The sequence below is a fragment of the Lepeophtheirus salmonis genome, chromosome 3 (genome assembly GCF_016086655.4).
Source record: "Lepeophtheirus salmonis chromosome 3, UVic_Lsal_1.4, whole genome shotgun sequence".
NCBI classification, from domain to species: domain Eukaryota; kingdom Metazoa; phylum Arthropoda; class Copepoda; order Siphonostomatoida; family Caligidae; genus Lepeophtheirus; species Lepeophtheirus salmonis.
This window is the reverse complement of record NC_052133.2, coordinates 461811-479106: the sequence shown is the minus strand read 5'-3', so window position 1 is coordinate 479106 and position 17296 is coordinate 461811. Positions and strand designations below refer to the sequence as shown.

Sequence of the window (17296 nt, the reverse complement as noted above, 5' to 3'; positions counted from 1 at the left end):
ATTGCTAGAATTGGATTTTTATATTAATTTATATCAATCAAAGACCTTCTTTTAGAATGAGTGTCATAGATAAAATGATCAAATTCGATGTATATGCTTTGTACAAGTTGCAACTTGTACAAGTCATTAATTCATAACATTGGTCATTCTTATAACCAACTATTTCATTGTTACATTTTGATCCATTAAATGGTTATTATGTATTTATGAGTAATATAACTGTGGGCAGTTGAACTCATCTGTATTAATATAGCCAAGAATTATACAATTAACATATATAGCCCCCCATGGAATATACAATTATTGTATTAACTTTATCTAAAGTACTGAAATCCCACAGTCAAAATTATTCTTCTCATTTTTTGGTTGCAAACTTGTAAAAAATCGCAACTTGTACACAACGAAGACAATAATTAACAATTGGCAACAAGAAAAATACATCAGGCAATCTACCATATGTTTTTTTCAAATGTTTTCTTTACCTTTCGACAGTCGAGGTTAGGAGTGAATAAAAAAGCTAGTCGTGTAAACCACAAAGCGTGAAGAATTATTATAGCTAGAAGCAGAAAAATATTCATTTGTTTATTTATGATCGCCCTCTAACGGCTTCTAAACGTATTTATCAAAGCCCGATCATTAATATGATAAGAAAGAGAGTACATAACTACTTTTCTAGAGATAACTAGAGATTTGATGGAATTAATTATATATCATTATAATATGAAATGCATTTTTAAGGAAATTAATTATGACCGTAAAATCCAATTTTGAATTATGATAAATTATTTATAATTATTCCTTCATCTCCCATTAATGAACAATGAATACTAATTTACAACTGGTTGATACATTCAAATTTCCCTCCATATGAATTGATCGCCATTACTATCAATTATTATGTATAAAGGTTCAAGGATACGATCAAGTGAATAAGATGAGTCAAGGATCTGTATCATCACCAAATTCACCCCAAATCACCACATCCAAGCCTTATTCTCCTAAGTTAAAGACTCCCAAGTCTAATGGAAACATTGGTATTCGTTTTTTTTTTTTTTTTGTCTTCTGTAATGAATTGAGAACTTCATAATGATTATATAATTATCCCTTTGTTTATAGCAATAAAAAAGGAGTCCAATGATAAAAAGATGAATCGAATGGTGAGAACACCCCTTCAGCAACAATTGACGATGGGAAAGCATTTTATATGGTATGGGACATCCCCTCGTCCCGACTTGATTTTCTACGATACAGATACTGATACCGACTCTGAAGCAACACCCACTCAAGTCGGAAGGAAATTGAGCCTCAAAAGAGGAGGAGAAATGTTGGATAGAATACAAGAGGAAGAGCTTGTTCCCTATCTTCTTGATCAGCTATTAGAGGAATAAAAAATATACTTAAACTTTTATATAATATTAAAAATTCCATAAATTTGTACATTTTCATAATGCTATATAATATATAAATAAATTCCATTATAATTGAATGAGACGCCATTTTGGTTTACTAAATAAAATGTACAAATTTCCGACCTCATCCATTCCCTCATTTGGAAATGAAAAATAGTGATATTTGAATATAATGAAAGTTATATGTACTGAAAATCCCTAAGAAATAACTTGATTTGTTCAATTTTTTTGTTTTAATTGATTTATTAGAGACGAAAAAAAGAAGGATAAATCTGGGATATTTTTGATAAATATATATAATAGGGTCTGACATATTATAAAAGAAATAATCAGAGGGGTAGATTTTTGATGGATAGTAATTTTTTGATCCCATATTGACATCCAATAATATACGATTTTTCTTAATATTAATGAATTTTTTTTTTATTGTTATAGAACTTGGTTGTTTAGGCTCCAGAATTGGTCGATATAACATGAAAATACTATTTATATTACATTTCAAATAAATCTTGATGAAACTTCATCAAAATGGCTTTAAGAATAACAAAGAATTGGCACTTGCATTGAATATTACTTGATTCCAATTATAAGCAATGATATTTTAATTAAATTAAAGTAATATTTAGTAAAAATCCATTAAAATCCCTAGATTTGTACAATTTTTTTGATCGATTAGTTACGATAAAAGTAGGATAATTGGAGAAAAATATACAATTTTTTCAATTATAATAGTTAATTTATTGTTTACTCGATTGAAATGAGATTGTAATAACATATTTTAATACATAATACTCATAATAGTGTCTAATATAACTAGGCATTTTTGATAGTCCATATATTTGTTGGTCCCATTTTGAAATCAAATAGTTTCCCATTTTTCTTAATATTAGTGAAAAAAAAAGGTTTAGTTACAACTATAAAACTTGGTTATTTAAGATCCCAAAATAACCAACATCTAAAATTCTTACGTTACAAATTGCGTATGTTTGGCATTGACCTTAGAAATGGAAGGACAAAAAACGTACAACTATGAGTGACTTATGAAGTTATGAGTACGTATTATAATTGTTCAAAAGACAGAAAACTTTTGTCAGCTGAATTGTGTCAAAATAACAAAGACGGGAATGACAAGGTTGACTCGACTCCGGCTTCCTTCTTTGGAAAGTATTAAGAAGCATATCCAAGAGTCTCCTACAAATTTCCGACTCCTATACAAAATTTTCATAGATGAGTCTCCCATAAAAAGCAAGGAAGGAGATCCAAAAAGGCGATCCATCTCCTTTAATAATAACTCAAAAAAGACTCCAGATTCAGACGTGGATCGACATATCAAGAGCCTCCTAAAAACTGCGGCTAAGCAACATCACGAAAATAATGTCAAGGACCTACATTGCACCATACAATTGATGAATAAAACTATTAAAACATATGGGAGTGCGGGGCGGAAGTTGGCCATGCGGGGGGACGCTCCAGGACTATTACTTTACTTCCAGTCAAGCTATGAGCAAGAGCAACACCTTAGTGGGGATATTAGAGAAACACTGAATCTCTTAGGCAAAAAATTCTAGGAAATGAATGTCTTTTCTTTTATGGCAGTTCAATAAAATTGAAATAATACTTAAATATTTTAACATTTTTTAATACGAAAATGCTTTTAGAGACTAAAAGAATTGAATCGTGTACTGTATGCAATTTTCCAATCCACATTCGAATTTTTTGCCTGGTGTTAGGTTATCACCATCCCCCTTCGGGATCGAGAGGTCTACGCATACTAAGTATTGATGGAGGAGGCATGCGAGGAATTGTTGGGATTGAAGTACTTCGTTCCCTAGAGGAATTTACTGGAAAGCCAATATATGAGCTCTTTGACTTTATTTGTGGTGTGAGTACTGGTGCTATCCTGGCTTCCTTTATAGGTTTTGAAAAGAAGCCTCTTACAGAAGTGGAACATACATATCAGTCCATTGGCTTTAAAGTGTTTAACCAAAACGTTTTAGAAGGAGCGAAAGGATATTTGTTTAACCATGCTTACTATGATACAAAGTTATATGAAAAAATTCTGAAGGAATTTGTTGGAGAAACACTTACTTGGGATACTTGTAGGGATCCACGCACTCCCAAGGTTGCACTTGTATCTACGATTGTGAATGAAATGCGAATGGCTCCTTTTGTATTTCGAAACTATACATTCCCTCCCGGTATCACATCAAACTACAAAGGATCTACAGAGTATCCTATTTGGGCTGCTGTGAGAGCTAGCTCTGCTGCACCGGGTTACTTTGATGAGATCATGCTTCATGACACTATACATCTTGATGGGGGTATCTTAACGAACAATGCTTCTCAGATTGCAATCCATGAAGCTCGAAAAGTGTGGCCCAACAGATCAATTCAGTGTGTTGTGTCACTTGGCTTGGGCCGCTACGACCCTCTTAACTTCTCATCTAAGAAACTTAAATCATTGTCACTTGCTCAGAAATTTTCTCGTATAGTCGATAGTGCCACAGATACGGAACTAGTTCATGAAACTTTGAATGATTTATTACCGGGACATATTTATTATCGTTTCAATCCTTACTTGTCAGAATATATACAAATTGACGAAACAAGGCCAGAGAAAATGGCTTTACTCAAAGAGGATAGTCATATGTATACCAGAAGGAATTTTAATAAGATCATGGATGTTTGCATTGAATTAAATAAGGCCGGGCTTTGGTTTACTTTTTTTAAAGACACTGTTCTTCGTCAGTGGACCATCAGCAGAGCCTTATATCGCTACGTTTTGCTCCGGTTCAAAAATCAAATTAATTAACATGAAACTTAATTGATATATTTAATATTACGTAAGTATATATACAAAATTTATAAAAAAAAAATATATTTTAAATATTGAAAATATAAGGCCAATAGTTTTCTCTTATGAACTAATTAAACTGATGTGCTCAGTTCGTCAATGACTTCGTCTGCAAACCGTTGTATTTCCTTCCATGCAAATTGAATGTCCTCCAGGGTTGCCATTCGAGAGCACACCACAAATCTCAATATATATACTCCATCCACAGTTGAAGGGGTAATGTGAATCTTATGAGTATCATTGACTTTCTTATTCAAAAGGCTATTCCAGTGATTGGGCCCTTTTACCCGAAAGCAAACTAGACCCATGTGCTGCTTTAATGGTATTTCAAAACGTTCATCCGCTCTCACCATTTTTTCAAACTCTCTTGCTAGAAAAATGTGATGACGAATATGGTTCTGTATACCTTCCACACCATATAACCTGATCACAAACCAAAGTTTCAGAGAACGAAACCTTCTCCCTAAAGGGATTTGCCAGTGTCTATAGTCAGGAATTAGATCTTGATATTCATGTTTTAGATATAGAGGGTCTACTACAAATGAATTTGTTAGACTTTTGGAGTCCTTGACCCACATTGCAGAGCAGTCAAAGTTGACTAACATCCATTTGTGCGGATTGAAATTAAAGGAATCCGCATACTCAACACCATTCAGTATGGGGCGAAACTCCTTACAAACAAAGGCACTGCCAGCATAGGCGGCATCAATATGCATGTAAATACCCTCCCTATTGCATATGGGGCCTAATTCCATAATTGAATCATAGCTGCAACAACTGGTAGTCCCTAGAGTTGCAATAAAGCAAAAGGGGATAAGTCCCTTTTCACGGTCTTCCTTGATAGCATTTTCCAATATATATCCTCTTACTGATATATTTTTATCATAGTCCAAGAGACGAATCTTAATCCCAGCCAATAAACCAGCCCTTTCCACCGATGAATGCGATTGTTTAGAAGCATAGGCCACTAATTGTGATGTAATTTCTGATTGAACCATATCAGGCCTGGATGTTCTGTACTTGTCTAATACAACAGTACGTGCAGCCAGAATGGCTAAGACTGTGCTCTCTGAAGCACTGCCCTGTATAACCCCTCCACCCCCACTTTGACTTTCATGCAAGAAATAAGAGGGAAGATCAAGCATTTTTCCAAGCCAATCCATCATGACCATTTCTAATTCAGTACAAGCAGGTGAGGCAATCCATGAAAATCCAATACAATTAATTGCGTTGGACAATATATCTCCAACAATTCCTGGATAGCTGTTGGCACAGGGAAAATAGGCGTGAAAGTTTGGATGATGCCAATGAGTCACACCAGGCATGATAACTCTTTCAATATCATTCATTACATCCTTCCAATGCTCAGGGGTTTTAGGGGCTTCAGTAGGGAGAAGATCTCGTATATATCCAGGCTCTACACTTGGCACCACATCCCTATCCCGTACATTTTCTATGTAGTCTGAGACGTAGTCAATCATTTCCTTTGCAAATTTACGAAATTCTTCCACATCCGTCATTTTTCTTCAATTCTTAAGGACGAACTAATGGGTTAACACAAACGAGGAAATGTATGTATACGATAGAAAAGTGTTAGTTATTTATCATAGATTCTAAAGTTCAATCACGTGAAATGAGTAGGAAGAATATAAGATATATATATGTTGAATATAATATATTTTTTCTTTTCTTGGTTTATTCTCACATACCAATCACATTTTTATGGGAAAGCAACAGGTTTCTTTATATATATATACATTTGTAAGGAAAGTGTAACAATTTTCCCCTCCCCCAAATCCCAATTATATATATCAGTAAGCTTTCCCTTTGATTCCTCATTAGTTTCTTAAAGAGTAAATATATATACTATAAGTACAATTCAAATTTTGATTTGTACTCAATATTGCCATATACCTCATAATTGATAAGGAAATTCGTAAAAAATTATCATCAATACTTTTAATTAAAAAAAAAATAAATTGCAGATTATATACATATTTAAAACAATATTTAAACATTAAAAGCAAGGATATCAATCATAAACTATTTTATTTTGTATATCACAATAACATAACATATTACTATAAGGAGAGAGATAAAAGTAGAGAGGAAATGAGCAATAGATCGACTTATCCCTATTTCAACTCTTCTTTGGGAGCTAATGCTTGAATATAGGGGTAATTATGTTGATAATGAAAGATCCCCGCCATTAAATTCAATAATCTAAACTCTGGCCAAAGGACTTTCGTAAAATAAGTAACAGCATAAGAGCCTTGCCAAAGCATAAAGTCTGAGAGGCGTACCTCTCCTGAAGTACGAATGATTAGATCTACTTGAGATCTTCCCTTTCCGTAAAAGTGATTCTCCAAGGTTTTTGGCTCTATATGAGCGGATGAGTCTTTCTCAGACTCTACGGCCGAGCGTATGGCCGTAGTGAGTTCATCGCGTGATGTGTATGCAAAGGCCACATTAAGCGTGCATTTGGAGTGATCCTTGGTGGACTGTAATAAAAGAAAATTAATATAAAATGATTATAGGAACTTGAGAAGATACTTTTTCAAATTCTGGGCTCGGATTCAGGGTTCCCCAGATAATGGGTATTTATTTGCATCATCTTGGGGTTTTTGTGTAAAATAAGCTAATAAAGAATAATTACTATGTTATTTTATTACAAAATATATCATATTAAATTATTTGATTCAAGCGTATATAGTGGATTCAGTCTTAAGCTTTATATTACATACACGTTCGAAGCCTTTTCAAACGTGTATCGTTTAAAACGTTTTGAACATGTGCTAATATCGAATGAAATATATCAGACTATAGTATATATTATTTGCTTAGGCTATTGAGAGAGATCAGGGATTTGAAAAAGTATGGAATAAAACTAGTTTAGAGCCTTTCCTCAACACATTTGCGGATAACTTCTTGTAGATCCTCTGGTAAGAGAGCCAAATTCCCAATGACTTGTACACGAACTCCCTTTTCCGCGAGTCGATGGATCTCGGAAAAGAGTTTTTGGAATTTGGAGCGAGCCAAATCCAATAAGTCATTCACTTCGTGTTGAGGGCGCTTAAAGTTCTCAATGCTAAATGCATAGACGCTCACTTCCTCAATGCCCAAATCCCTGCACCAGAACAGAGTCTCACTCAATTTGTCAAATCCGGAGGAGTGACCCTTGATGAGTTCCACTTTGGATTTGCGAGCAAAACGACGATTTCCGTCCATGATGAAGGCCACATGACGAGGTAGAGATCCTGTACGAAGAATACTTAGGAGCAATCGCTCCCACCATGAATAGACAGGAGTCTTTCCCTCCTCAGGGATCCAAGACATGGCTCCACGTATTATTCTGTAATAGAATGAATAATGATGAAACTTAAATTTCACTCGTATAATATTATTTATTATTATGCAGAATAACCTTTTTATAATACCACAGCAGGGCCACCCCTTTTTTACGGACTTATTAACGTTGATTCACTCATCAACATTATAGTATGGAAAAAGAAATAAATGTATTTCTTTCAAGTTTTATAACAATGAAACTCCTTTTTCCCTTCATATTAACGAAAAAAGATAACTATTGGATGTCAAAATGAGACCCACAAATAAAAGGACTTAAACCTTATTATCTTATCAAAATTTGATCCTCCATTGCCTTGATTTATTTTATATATGACCTTAAAAAATATGTTAATATGTCGTTATACAATATTATTTCCATAGTGTAGATAAAAATTCCCCATTACAATAGAAATAATGATATTCCACTTTTCTCGTTCCTAATAGATTTTAAAAAAATGGCTAGAATTAGCCATTTTTAATGCACATTCATTTAATTATATTCAAATTATGAATGGAGTTTCATCAAGGTTTATTTGAAATTTTTATGTAGTCATCAACAAGCAAACTTCATTAAAGAGAGGTTGTCGTGCTTTTAAAATAAATCCATCTAGGTATTTGTCATATCTCACGTGATTACATATGAGCTGTACTATGACGTCAAATATACATTTATTTATTTACTCAAGGTCCTTGATTTACAAAATAAACGTCATATATCTCTGAGTCTAGTTATTTGATTGGCTATGATCTGCAAAGCTTTTTAGTATCAGCTGTGTTACTTCAACACATTTATTCGTGACTCGTTAGGTTATTGATATTATTCCTGTATATACATTTATTGATCAAGTTCTTTTAATTAATAAGTCCAATGGCCATTCTTTTACACCTATAAATCAATCAATGGCGACCCATAAATTCACTCATTTCTTGCAATCGACCTCCCAGTGGCTTATTCCAGTTCGCTTTCGTTCAAGCCGGAAAAAGCTTCGACGTCCAAAGGATCCATACGTCACAACGACCGCTGATACTTACATAGGAAAACCTCTGCAAGACTGGGAAGCCTGGGACGGATACGGTCCTTACAAATACCGTCATCACGATTACCCAAACTCTGGGGTTCTTCGTGACGTCAATTGTCGACGGATTTTTGCTCAAAGGAATCAAGAAAACTTTCGTTTATCCGCTATTGCGGCTGCAACGGATATTTTCCCACAGGAGTTAATTAAAAAAGCCTCTCAGGACCGAGCAGCACTCCCTCCCTCTTCCAATATTATAAAGCTGAAACGACGTTGCACCGTTACTGGGCGTGAAAGAGGGATATTTCATCAGTATCGTTTGTCTAGATTCATTTTTAGACACCAAGCGGATTATAATCTCCTCTCAGGGATCCAAAGAGCCATTTGGAACAAGTCCGTCTTTATAAGTCCTTGAAATGCTACTTCGCCTCTTTTCAAAAAGACTAATTCATTCCTATCCCCACTCTTATCCTCTCACCCACAGTCTTAAAGATTTTAGATCTCAATTTGACTCTCAAGTTCAAAACAATGATGTACTATCTGAAAAACCTCTATCCTTGGCTGGACGCATTGATGAGATTCGACGTATGAGCAAAAATCTTATATTTGTATCGTTGCAAGGCGGAAGTAAAGAACTCTCATTCCTTCAATTGAAATTACATTCTAATAGCTACATTTCAAAGGAGGCCTTTCAATCTGATGTCCTTTCTCTTAAAAAAGGGGATATCATTGGGGCTGAAGGCTCTATTGTCACTCGAACTAAATCGGGGGAATTATCTTTAATTCCTCAAGAAATCAAATTGCTGTCTCCCTGCCTACGTAAAATTCCAAGCTATAAGACAGGTATAGACAATACTGAAACGCGATTCCGTAATCGTCATTTGGACTTACTTACCAATGGTGTTGAAAAGAGAAGAATTTTTGAGACTAGAGCTAAGGTTCTTTCATGTATTCGAAGTTTTCTTGACAGCAAGGACTTTATAGAAGTGGAAACTCCAGTACTTAGTACTGAATATGGAGGCGCCTCTGCTGAGCCATTTGTTACACATCATGAAGAACTAGAAACTAAGATGTATATGAGAATATCCCCAGAATTATATTTGAAACGCCTTATTGTTGGAGGTTTCGATAGAGTCTTTGAAATAGGAAAACAGTTTCGGAACGAAGGCATTGATTCAAACCATAATCCAGAATTCACATCGATTGAATTTTACGCTGCCTATAAGGATTATTTTGACATAATGGATTGGACTCAAGAATTATTTCGTTTACTCTCAAATAAGCTTTTCCAATCCCAGAAGTTAATGTATCAGGACACGGAGTTAGATCTAAATGCAAACTTTAACAGACTGGATTTCATTCAAAGCCTAGAATCTGCTACTGGGAAAACCTTTCCAAATACATTTATCGATGAGGAATCTAATGTATTCCTGAAGGATATTCTTCTCCAACATGGCCTCAAATCCATTTATCGAGACCATAATGGTAAAATCCTGGATAAGCTGTTCTCTCACTTTATTGAACCTGAATTAACGCAACCAACTTTTGTACTTGATCACCCCCGTATCATGTGTCCTTTAGCTAAGCCACATCGTTCAAATCCAGAGTTGAGTGAGCGTTTTGAACTCTATATGGGAAGACAAGAAATTATCAATGCCTACACTGAAATGAATGATCCTGGGCTACAAAGAAAAGCCTTTGAAAGTCAAAAGTCTTTACAAAATGCATCATTGATCAATGAGGAATATTGTTCTGTCTTGGACTGTGGGTTACCTCCAACCGGGGGTTGGGGATTAGGACTCGATCGACTGATAATGATACTAACGAATCAGTCCTCCATCAAAGAAGTGATTCTCTTTCCAACACTCAAAGACAAAAAATAATTAATTAATAAGATAGTCAATAATAATAAGTTTGTAGAATGTATTTCATATCTTTTATTGCATCCATTTTTTCCTATATGTAGAAAAAAATGTGATAATAGTAAGTTTTTGAGATTGTCTAGGTTTATATTTGCTGTCTTTGAGCAAAAAAAATTATTAAAAAAAGGTTCGTTCTTCTTGATTAAGTTTCTCCTCGCCTTTACTTCCTTTCGTTCTGATTTGCTTTAACAATAAAGCAGTAGTAGTCAATTTTTATATATTTTTTTTACAACAGTCTTAATTATAAATTCCACTATATTGGTCATCAGTAGTAATTTATTGCTTGTGCCTGGAATAAAAGGGATTTTAGAATTAGCAAACATGGAGTCAAAAATGGAGGGAGGAGAAATGGTAGGTCGGTTTATTTTAATTAATTAAAAATGACTTAAGTTAATTCAATTCATGCAAAACCAACCTACCAAAGACGTTAAAAAAACCAAGTATATTCATTTGAATTAATACATATTTCATGCAGAAGGACAAGGCGTTTTACAAAAAGGGTTAAAACATTTGTTAGGGAATATTATGAAGGTAATTAGTGGGAGAGAATAGAGATAGATTTTTTTTGTTATTTATTATAATCCACATAAACACGAATAACATCTCCACTGTACTTTCTCTGTGAAGGCATGAAATAGTGATCAGGAGCGTAGTCTGAATGAGGTCCTCTTCTTCCATAATGTCCTCTCCTGTCATAAGAGTTTGTAAAACCCATCGTTGAGCTATATCCTGGGAGTCCTGAACTATAGGCACTGCCTGTTCGGGGAAGACTATACATCCTTGGATCTACTGTTGATCCATTTCTTGAGGAGTAGTGATAGCCGGATAACTGTCCATTTCGGCTACTACCACTCGTGCTATGATGACCTCCTCCTTTGGTATCTTGGTGATGGAAGGTCTCGTATGCGTAGTTAGTATGTTGATTCCCTCCAGTGGAGTAGTCTCTCCATGAGGATTGCCCACTTAATTTTTCCTGATGTTAAAAAGCAGTCGGGATAAATAATGTCGATTGATGTTATTATTAACCATTTACTTACTTTGGCCGGTACGCTGGGCTTACGGCTTGTTTTATAAATCGTACAAATGGCTTGTAATAATGCAATAATGACTAGAGCTACAACACAAGCAATGATTATCCATATTTTATTTTTTTCCAAGAATCCCATGATTCCTTTATTCTTAACAGACTCCACATTGGGATCAAGTGTCACTACATAAATGATACATTAGTGTTACAAAAAAAATATATACATATATTAACAATTAATTTTATTACCTGGAGTTTTGAGTTTAAGGGATTGAGGATCAACACTGAGACTTCCAACTTTCTTACCCTCAACAATTTTGTTTAGAGCCATCTCCACAGTGTTTTCCTCATCATTGATTTCCACTTCATAGTCATCTTTATTGACGACAACCACCATATTGGCGATGAATTCGCCAAAATTTTCACTAAGAGTAATGAATATAGATATATAGCAAATATTTAAGCAAAAGAGATTGTGTAATTGAGAGTATGTACCTTTTGAATTTTGTAACTATGACATCTCGAAATCCTGGAACACTTTCCAAGGCCCGACTCTGTCTCATACTATCGGAAATTTTGTTTTTTAAATTTGTATACTCCTTTGTACCAGCCACAGGGAGCTTATATAAAGGCCCCAAATCAATAAACTTCAAGCTAGCCTCATATCTGAGCTGAGGTGGTCGAGGAGTTGTTGTAAACGTACTTGATCCGTCACCTATTAAAAAAAAATGGAAGATTATAGAGACATAACTTTTATTTTTTGGTTTCAAAATATTTACTATTTCGACATGGTTTGATGATAACTTTTTGAGAGGATGCAACGGGTGTAAATTCGTGCTTTTTGAAACGCTTGCTTTTAGGATTAACTTTTCCTCCCTTTGTCGGAAAAATGAGATAAATTCCTTTATCGTCTTCAAATGCAATATCTTGCTTATCTCCTGTTTGTCGAGCACGTGAAAATTTGATTGTCATTACTCCATCCTCGATTGAGCCTTCTTTATTTTTCAAGTCTTGCGAAGAGTCTTTTGCGGGCTGGAAGTAACCATTAGCCCAATAATCTTGAAGGGATGTTCTTCCATTTGCTTGTACCCAACCTATGACCATGTCGGTTCTACTCATTTGAGGTGTTTCTGAAAACCCAATACCGGTCCATTTATCAATGAACTTTGATTGAATCTCAAAATCCACTTCATCATTTCCTTCCTTATAGACCCAACGAGCAGAATAGTCACAATTTTTTTCCTTCGGATTACAATCTCGAGGAAGCTTCCATTCTCCACCACAATATCCAAGAGACTGTCCTGCATTGGCACCAATATTCTGCTTCACTTCATCATAGAAATTAATTTGTGTAGCACCCCTATTACGTTTCCCATGATATTTGATATTATCTGGCTTATAAAAGTTTGGCATGGAAGGCGTAACAGAATCATCCTCTAGACCAGAGCTTGGACGATGAAAATAATCTCCTGTTTCCTGTCCCATAGCCCATATTACATGCATGTCCTCATTTGTAATCGAATGATCTGAAAAGTGATTGCTCTTTAACTTTTTGCGGAAGAATATGACAGTCTCTCCATCCTTTTCGTATCCCATAGCAGCATTCAAATCCTCAGTTCCACCCCAAAAGCCATCTTTTTGAGGAGTTGACCTGAAAGATTGAGATAAATAATTTTGATGTCATCATTGATTCTAGTGATCAATCAACGCTTTACCTATCGCGAGTGTAGTAATCCCCTATTCTAAAAGTACTGTCTCTGGCTACTCCAATCACCATATCAGTACAATCCATTGCGTGGAAGTCTCCTTTAGGAGTATACTTGGTAACTCCCTCACCCTCTGCACTTGGCTCGGCGAACCCATCCTCCGCTAAAATATTTAACTGCATTATTAATTCATTATGGATTATATTAACTAGTTTACCTTTAGCTTCACTTTCAGACTCAACCTCTCCTTCGGGCTCAGATTTGGACTCAGCCTCTCCTTCTGCTTCAGATTCACTTTCAGGTTCAGACTCGGATTCTGGCTCTGATTTACTTTTAGCCTCTGATTCACTCTCAGCTTCGGATTCTGGCTCTGACTTACTTTGAGCCTCAGATTCATTCTCAGCTTCAGATTCTAGCTCAGACGTATTCTCAGCCTCTGATTCACTCTCAGCTTCAGATTCTGGCTCTGACTTACTTTCAGCCTCTGATTCACTCTCAGATTCTGGCTCAGATTTACTTTCAGCCTCTGATTCACTTTCAGCTTCGGATTCTGTCTCTGACTTACTCTCAGTTTCAGATTTGGTTTCTGATTTAGAGTCTTTTTCAATTTCTTAGAGGGGGAAAATAACTTAATTTATACAAATCAAATCAAGAGGTGTGATGATTTTAATAACTTACCTCTTTTCTTCCTTTTCAATCTGGATGATACACTCGAAGTAACAAAGCCAATACTAACATCTATGCTTTTCTGAACTCTCTTGTGCTCCTTTTTCAGCGAATCCTCTTCAACATTGATGGCATTAACGGGTTCAGTAGTAGATTCAGATTCGGACTCAGCTTCTGACTCAACATCACCTTCCGGTTCAGACTCTGATTCAGCTTCACTTTCAGCCTCTGATTCAGCAATAGCTTCACCCTTCTTGAACTTATATTCCGGGTCATTACCATCAATCTCAGGATATCTTTGACAGTTCTTTGTGGCACTTTTAGGTCTCCATCCGATTGCTATGTAATTAGTATTATTTGCTTTCAAAACCATTTCAATTTCATCAGAGGCTTTTAAAATCCTCCAATAGACTTTCAGATTTGGTGCTAGAACTCTTGATGTATATAGACCCTCCTGGATTTCTACATTTCTGATGCTGGATACTTTATTGCAGTCATCTCCGAAGAAGCCTAGCTTACAGAAACACTTTTGTCGTGGAGCTGTTGTTGATTTAGTATCAACACAGGTTCCATGAGACCCACAATCCTTATTTTTCTCACATTCATCCTTAAACTGACATCGATGACCTAAAAGTTTAAATAATATTAGTATGAACCAACCCATTACCGAATAAGTTAGAAACAATACCATAATAAAGTCTATCACATCTACATCTTCCAGCCAAGGCTTTACCGTGACCAAAACAATCCTCCTTGTAGTCACCCGGCATTTGAATATCCACATCAGCACAAGACCAAAAATTATACTTAGAGCTGAATTCCTTTGCTTGACGAATAAGGCGAATTGTACAGTTCTCACATTTAAGGTCATCTGGTATGCTGACGCTAAAACTTTGAGCTCTAGAGAATCAATATATTATGAATTATAAGAAGTTTGAAGAGAGCTACTTAGTACTTACGTTGGATCATCATTTATAAAATTATTCTTATCCTCATCAGAGACTTTGGGAGTAAAATCCCTTATATGATTGTAATTTGAGTCTAATAATTCTAACCTAAATCCTCCTTTATGAGGATAACCCAAACCCCAACTAATGTTGAAGGTGGTTCCCGCTTTGATACTTGTTTTCACGTCACCTATAAAATAAATAAAGTACATGTAGCAGATATAGGTAGGTAATGTCAAATAACATAAATGCCTCAAAATACCAGGCAGAAAATGAGCGCCTGAATGGGAAAAAATGGAAGGATAAATAGAAGAAAATATTTGAACGCCTTTTAATGTTTTTGTTCATTTTTTATTGCTCTCCAAAGACTACCAAGAGCTAAATCCAAAACCAAATGGCAAAACGATGACCGGCATGATCATTTTTGTCCAAAAGAATACAAGAATATTTTTTTGCCAGTTAAGGTCACTGAATTTATTGTGAATTACATGCATCTTAACTTAAGTAAAAAGTTATGTACGTTTTTGAAATGTTTTAGTGATCTATATCTCACGATTAATACATTGCATCAATAAAAACTTACGTATGCTTAACGGTTAAGCGTACGCTTAAAGAAGGGTGCTGTTTAAGGACCCTATACAGTATCGAATGCAAAAGCAAAGCGGTGGTTCCAACGATTCCGTTCTGGTAATATGAACTTCGAAAAGGACTATAAAATAATGTAAATTTTCGAGTTGGATGTGAGCACTTATTCACTTATTCCAGGAACTGAAGATGAACCAGAAAACCGTTTAAAACCGTTTAAATTGAATAACTCTTAACTATATTAATTTTATTGTCGAAATAAAGCGAAAAAAGGCTCAGAACTTTTTACTTCACCTATTATAGTCAGGCTTTTAAGCGATCAGGAAAAAAAAAATGCGATCAGAAATTCACTGGCATATAACAATCAGGGCCATTTTGGAACATAATTTTGAGTCGTTTATTTTTGTACAATATGGAAAATGGAATCATGATCCATCCAAGGATGGATCATGAAATTCTTACAAAGGATTATTTATTGTTGATGTTACTATACATAATACATATTAAATGTTTAATTAATGTAATTATGTTGAATCATTCCCAAAGAATTTCATTATTTCACTCCCTCAAAGTGAAAGTCATGTTTTTTTAAATAATATTAAATATGAAAAAACACAATAAAAGTGTAAGCATTCCCTTTAGAAGGGCCTTAAAAGACTTACATGTATATAATAATGCGTGTACAAAGGGATTTAATGACTAAGATTTACGATACATGTCTTTTGTTATAACATATTAAATAAGGATTCATTTCATTATTAATCCTCTTTTAAAAAGAAATAAATCTTTGAACGCGTGTCTTCATTTCAAACATGTTTTGTTTGTCAAAGTCCTCGTGCTAAATTAATGGCTCATTATAACAATTGTATATTACTATGTAGAAACATTGTATGTTTAAAGAGTTTTATGTGTAGAGGAACAACAACTACAGTCCAAAGGTGTAAAAACTAGGCTTGTGAGCAATCCGGAAAAAACTTGCAATCAGAAATTCAGAGCAATATAGTAAAGTAACGATCAGGGCAATTTTAGTGCGATCATATTCAAATATACTATTTCTTTAAAACTATATATGTATATATACCTTTTTAGCTTAAATAAACGATTTATAACCTTTTTCAAATGTATTTATTTACAATATTTTACAATAATAAAGAAGTAAAATATTTGTAAAAAACAACTAAAATATAGTTTGCCCGTTGAATAATAAAATATCTGCATAAATCATTTCTCTTCTAGATCTTTATTTGGCAACAGGAACTGCTTCTCAAAGTTGTCGTCTCTCAAACTCTGTGATTTCCTCATCAGGATCTATGTGGCCTTGGAAAACAAATACTCGCTGCTGACACTACTGGGAAGCACGACCTTGTATCTTTGAAATTTTTTGGCTAAGCTCATTTTTAGACGACCTTCAGAGTCAACACATAGCGAAATTAATTTCATTCTACACAACCAAAGAGAGCTGTCTGGATGGCTGATCTTCAAATAAGGTGGCCCCATAAACATTGAATTGAGGGAGACCCAAGACTTTGATGTATCAAGACCAAGAAGGGTTCTGAGCCATACCAAAGCAGTCTCAAGAACCATAGCAGTGTTACGTGATACGTAATTTTTTACTAATGGATCGTATGACCATTTTTTTGCTATTTCTGTTGCGAAATAAGGATCGGGAGCGATTGCGATACTGCGATCAGCGATATAATATTGCCATATTGTAATTGATGGCTGATCAGAAAAAACACCGATCAACAAGCCTGGTAAAAACCGCCCTTCTATGTATATTGTCAAAGTAATTTTAGTGTATTTAGAAACTACAAAG

The 17296-nt window shown here is 34.8% G+C and overlaps 6 protein-coding genes across 8 annotated transcripts in view; 3 read left to right on the top strand and 3 right to left on the bottom strand.

Annotated features, from left to right (window-relative positions):
* Positions 1–841: 841 nt before the first annotated feature.
* Positions 842–1486, top strand: LOC121114521 (uncharacterized). Its single transcript, XM_040708515.2, has 2 exons — positions 842–1034; positions 1117–1486. Exons 1-2 carry the CDS (start codon positions 935–937, stop codon positions 1386–1388), a joined length of 372 nt encoding a protein of 123 aa, XP_040564449.1. The 5' UTR covers positions 842–934; the 3' UTR covers positions 1389–1486.
* A 925-nt stretch (positions 1487–2411) lies between these two features.
* Positions 2412–5789, top strand: LOC121114518 (calcium-independent phospholipase A2-gamma). 2 transcript variants are annotated; one of them, XM_071886852.1, is made up of 2 exons: positions 2412–2930; positions 3140–5789. In XM_071886852.1, exons 1-2 carry the CDS (start codon positions 2534–2536, stop codon positions 4219–4221), a joined length of 1479 nt encoding a protein of 492 aa, XP_071742953.1. In that variant the 5' UTR covers positions 2412–2533; the 3' UTR covers positions 4222–5789. The 2 variants fall into 2 exon arrangements, with proteins under 2 accessions (XP_071742953.1, XP_040564446.1); XM_040708512.2 differs by having other exon boundaries at positions 2414–2963.
* On the bottom strand, positions 4218–5783 carry Ddc (aromatic-L-amino-acid decarboxylase). Its single transcript, XM_040708513.2, has one exon. It carries the CDS (start codon positions 5781–5783, stop codon positions 4338–4340), a length of 1446 nt encoding a protein of 481 aa, XP_040564447.1. The 3' UTR covers positions 4218–4337.
* Positions 5790–6295: 506 nt separating the features above from the next.
* Positions 6296–7678, bottom strand: Dhdds (Dehydrodolichyl diphosphate synthase subunit). Its single transcript, XM_071886853.1, has 2 exons — positions 6817–7678; positions 6296–6764 (listed from the first exon to the last, which is right to left on the bottom strand). The coding sequence occupies exon 1, from the start codon at positions 7597–7599 to the stop codon at positions 7156–7158; it is 444 nt and encodes a 147-aa protein (XP_071742954.1). The 5' UTR covers positions 7600–7678; the 3' UTR covers positions 6296–6764; positions 6817–7155.
* Positions 7679–8511: 833 nt separating this feature from the next.
* LOC121114296 (lysine--tRNA ligase) lies at positions 8512–10510 on the top strand. Its single transcript, XM_040708220.1, has 2 exons — positions 8512–9020; positions 9112–10510. The coding sequence occupies exons 1-2, from the start codon at positions 8512–8514 to the stop codon at positions 10508–10510; spliced, it is 1908 nt and encodes a 635-aa protein (XP_040564154.1).
* Positions 10511–10536: 26 nt separating this feature from the next.
* nahoda (DOMON-like domain-containing protein nahoda) overlaps positions 10537–17296 on the bottom strand; it is a 50849-nt gene continuing 44089 nt past the window's right edge. The window contains exons 3-13 of one of the 2 annotated variants that reach the window (XM_040708511.2): positions 14908–15085; positions 14637–14848; positions 13961–14575; positions 13500–13892; positions 13292–13445; positions 12356–13227; positions 12072–12291; positions 11826–12001; positions 11587–11759; positions 11164–11522; positions 10537–10838 (exon numbers count right to left, since the gene is read on the bottom strand). In XM_040708511.2, the coding sequence (XP_040564445.1) occupies positions 10826–10838; positions 11164–11522; positions 11587–11759; positions 11826–12001; positions 12072–12291; positions 12356–13227; positions 13292–13445; positions 13500–13892; positions 13961–14575; positions 14637–14848; positions 14908–15085 (3365 nt within the window). In that variant the 3' untranslated portion in view covers positions 10537–10825. Of the gene's footprint in view, positions 10839–10971; positions 11523–11586; positions 11760–11825; positions 12002–12071; positions 12292–12355; positions 13228–13291; positions 13446–13499; positions 13893–13960; positions 14576–14636; positions 14849–14907; positions 15086–17296 lie in introns of those variants that run through there. The other variant, XM_040708509.2, reaches the window with a different exon arrangement.

Bases quoted from the DNA above. Each gene is read 5' to 3' on its own strand.
- LOC121114521 (XM_040708515.2), top strand. From the start codon at position 935: ATGAGTCAAGGATCTGTATCATCACCAAATTCACCCCAAATCACCACA. The intron at 1,035-1,116 runs GTATTCGTTTTT...CTTTGTTTATAG, and splicing joins CAAGTCTAATGGAAACATTG to CAATAAAAAAGGAGTCCAAT.
- LOC121114518 (XM_040708512.2), top strand. From the start codon at position 2,534: ATGACAAGGTTGACTCGACTCCGGCTTCCTTCTTTGGAAAGTATTAAG. The intron at 2,964-3,139 runs GCAAAAAATTCT...GCCTGGTGTTAG, and splicing joins AGAAACACTGAATCTCTTAG to GTTATCACCATCCCCCTTCG.
- Ddc (XM_040708513.2), bottom strand. From the start codon at position 5,783: ATGACGGATGTGGAAGAATTTCGTAAATTTGCAAAGGAAATGATTGAC.
- Dhdds (XM_071886853.1), bottom strand. From the start codon at position 7,599: ATGTCTTGGATCCCTGAGGAGGGAAAGACTCCTGTCTATTCATGGTGG.
- LOC121114296 (XM_040708220.1), top strand. From the start codon at position 8,512: ATGGCGACCCATAAATTCACTCATTTCTTGCAATCGACCTCCCAGTGG. The intron at 9,021-9,111 runs GTCCGTCTTTAT...TCTCACCCACAG, and splicing joins CAAAGAGCCATTTGGAACAA to TCTTAAAGATTTTAGATCTC.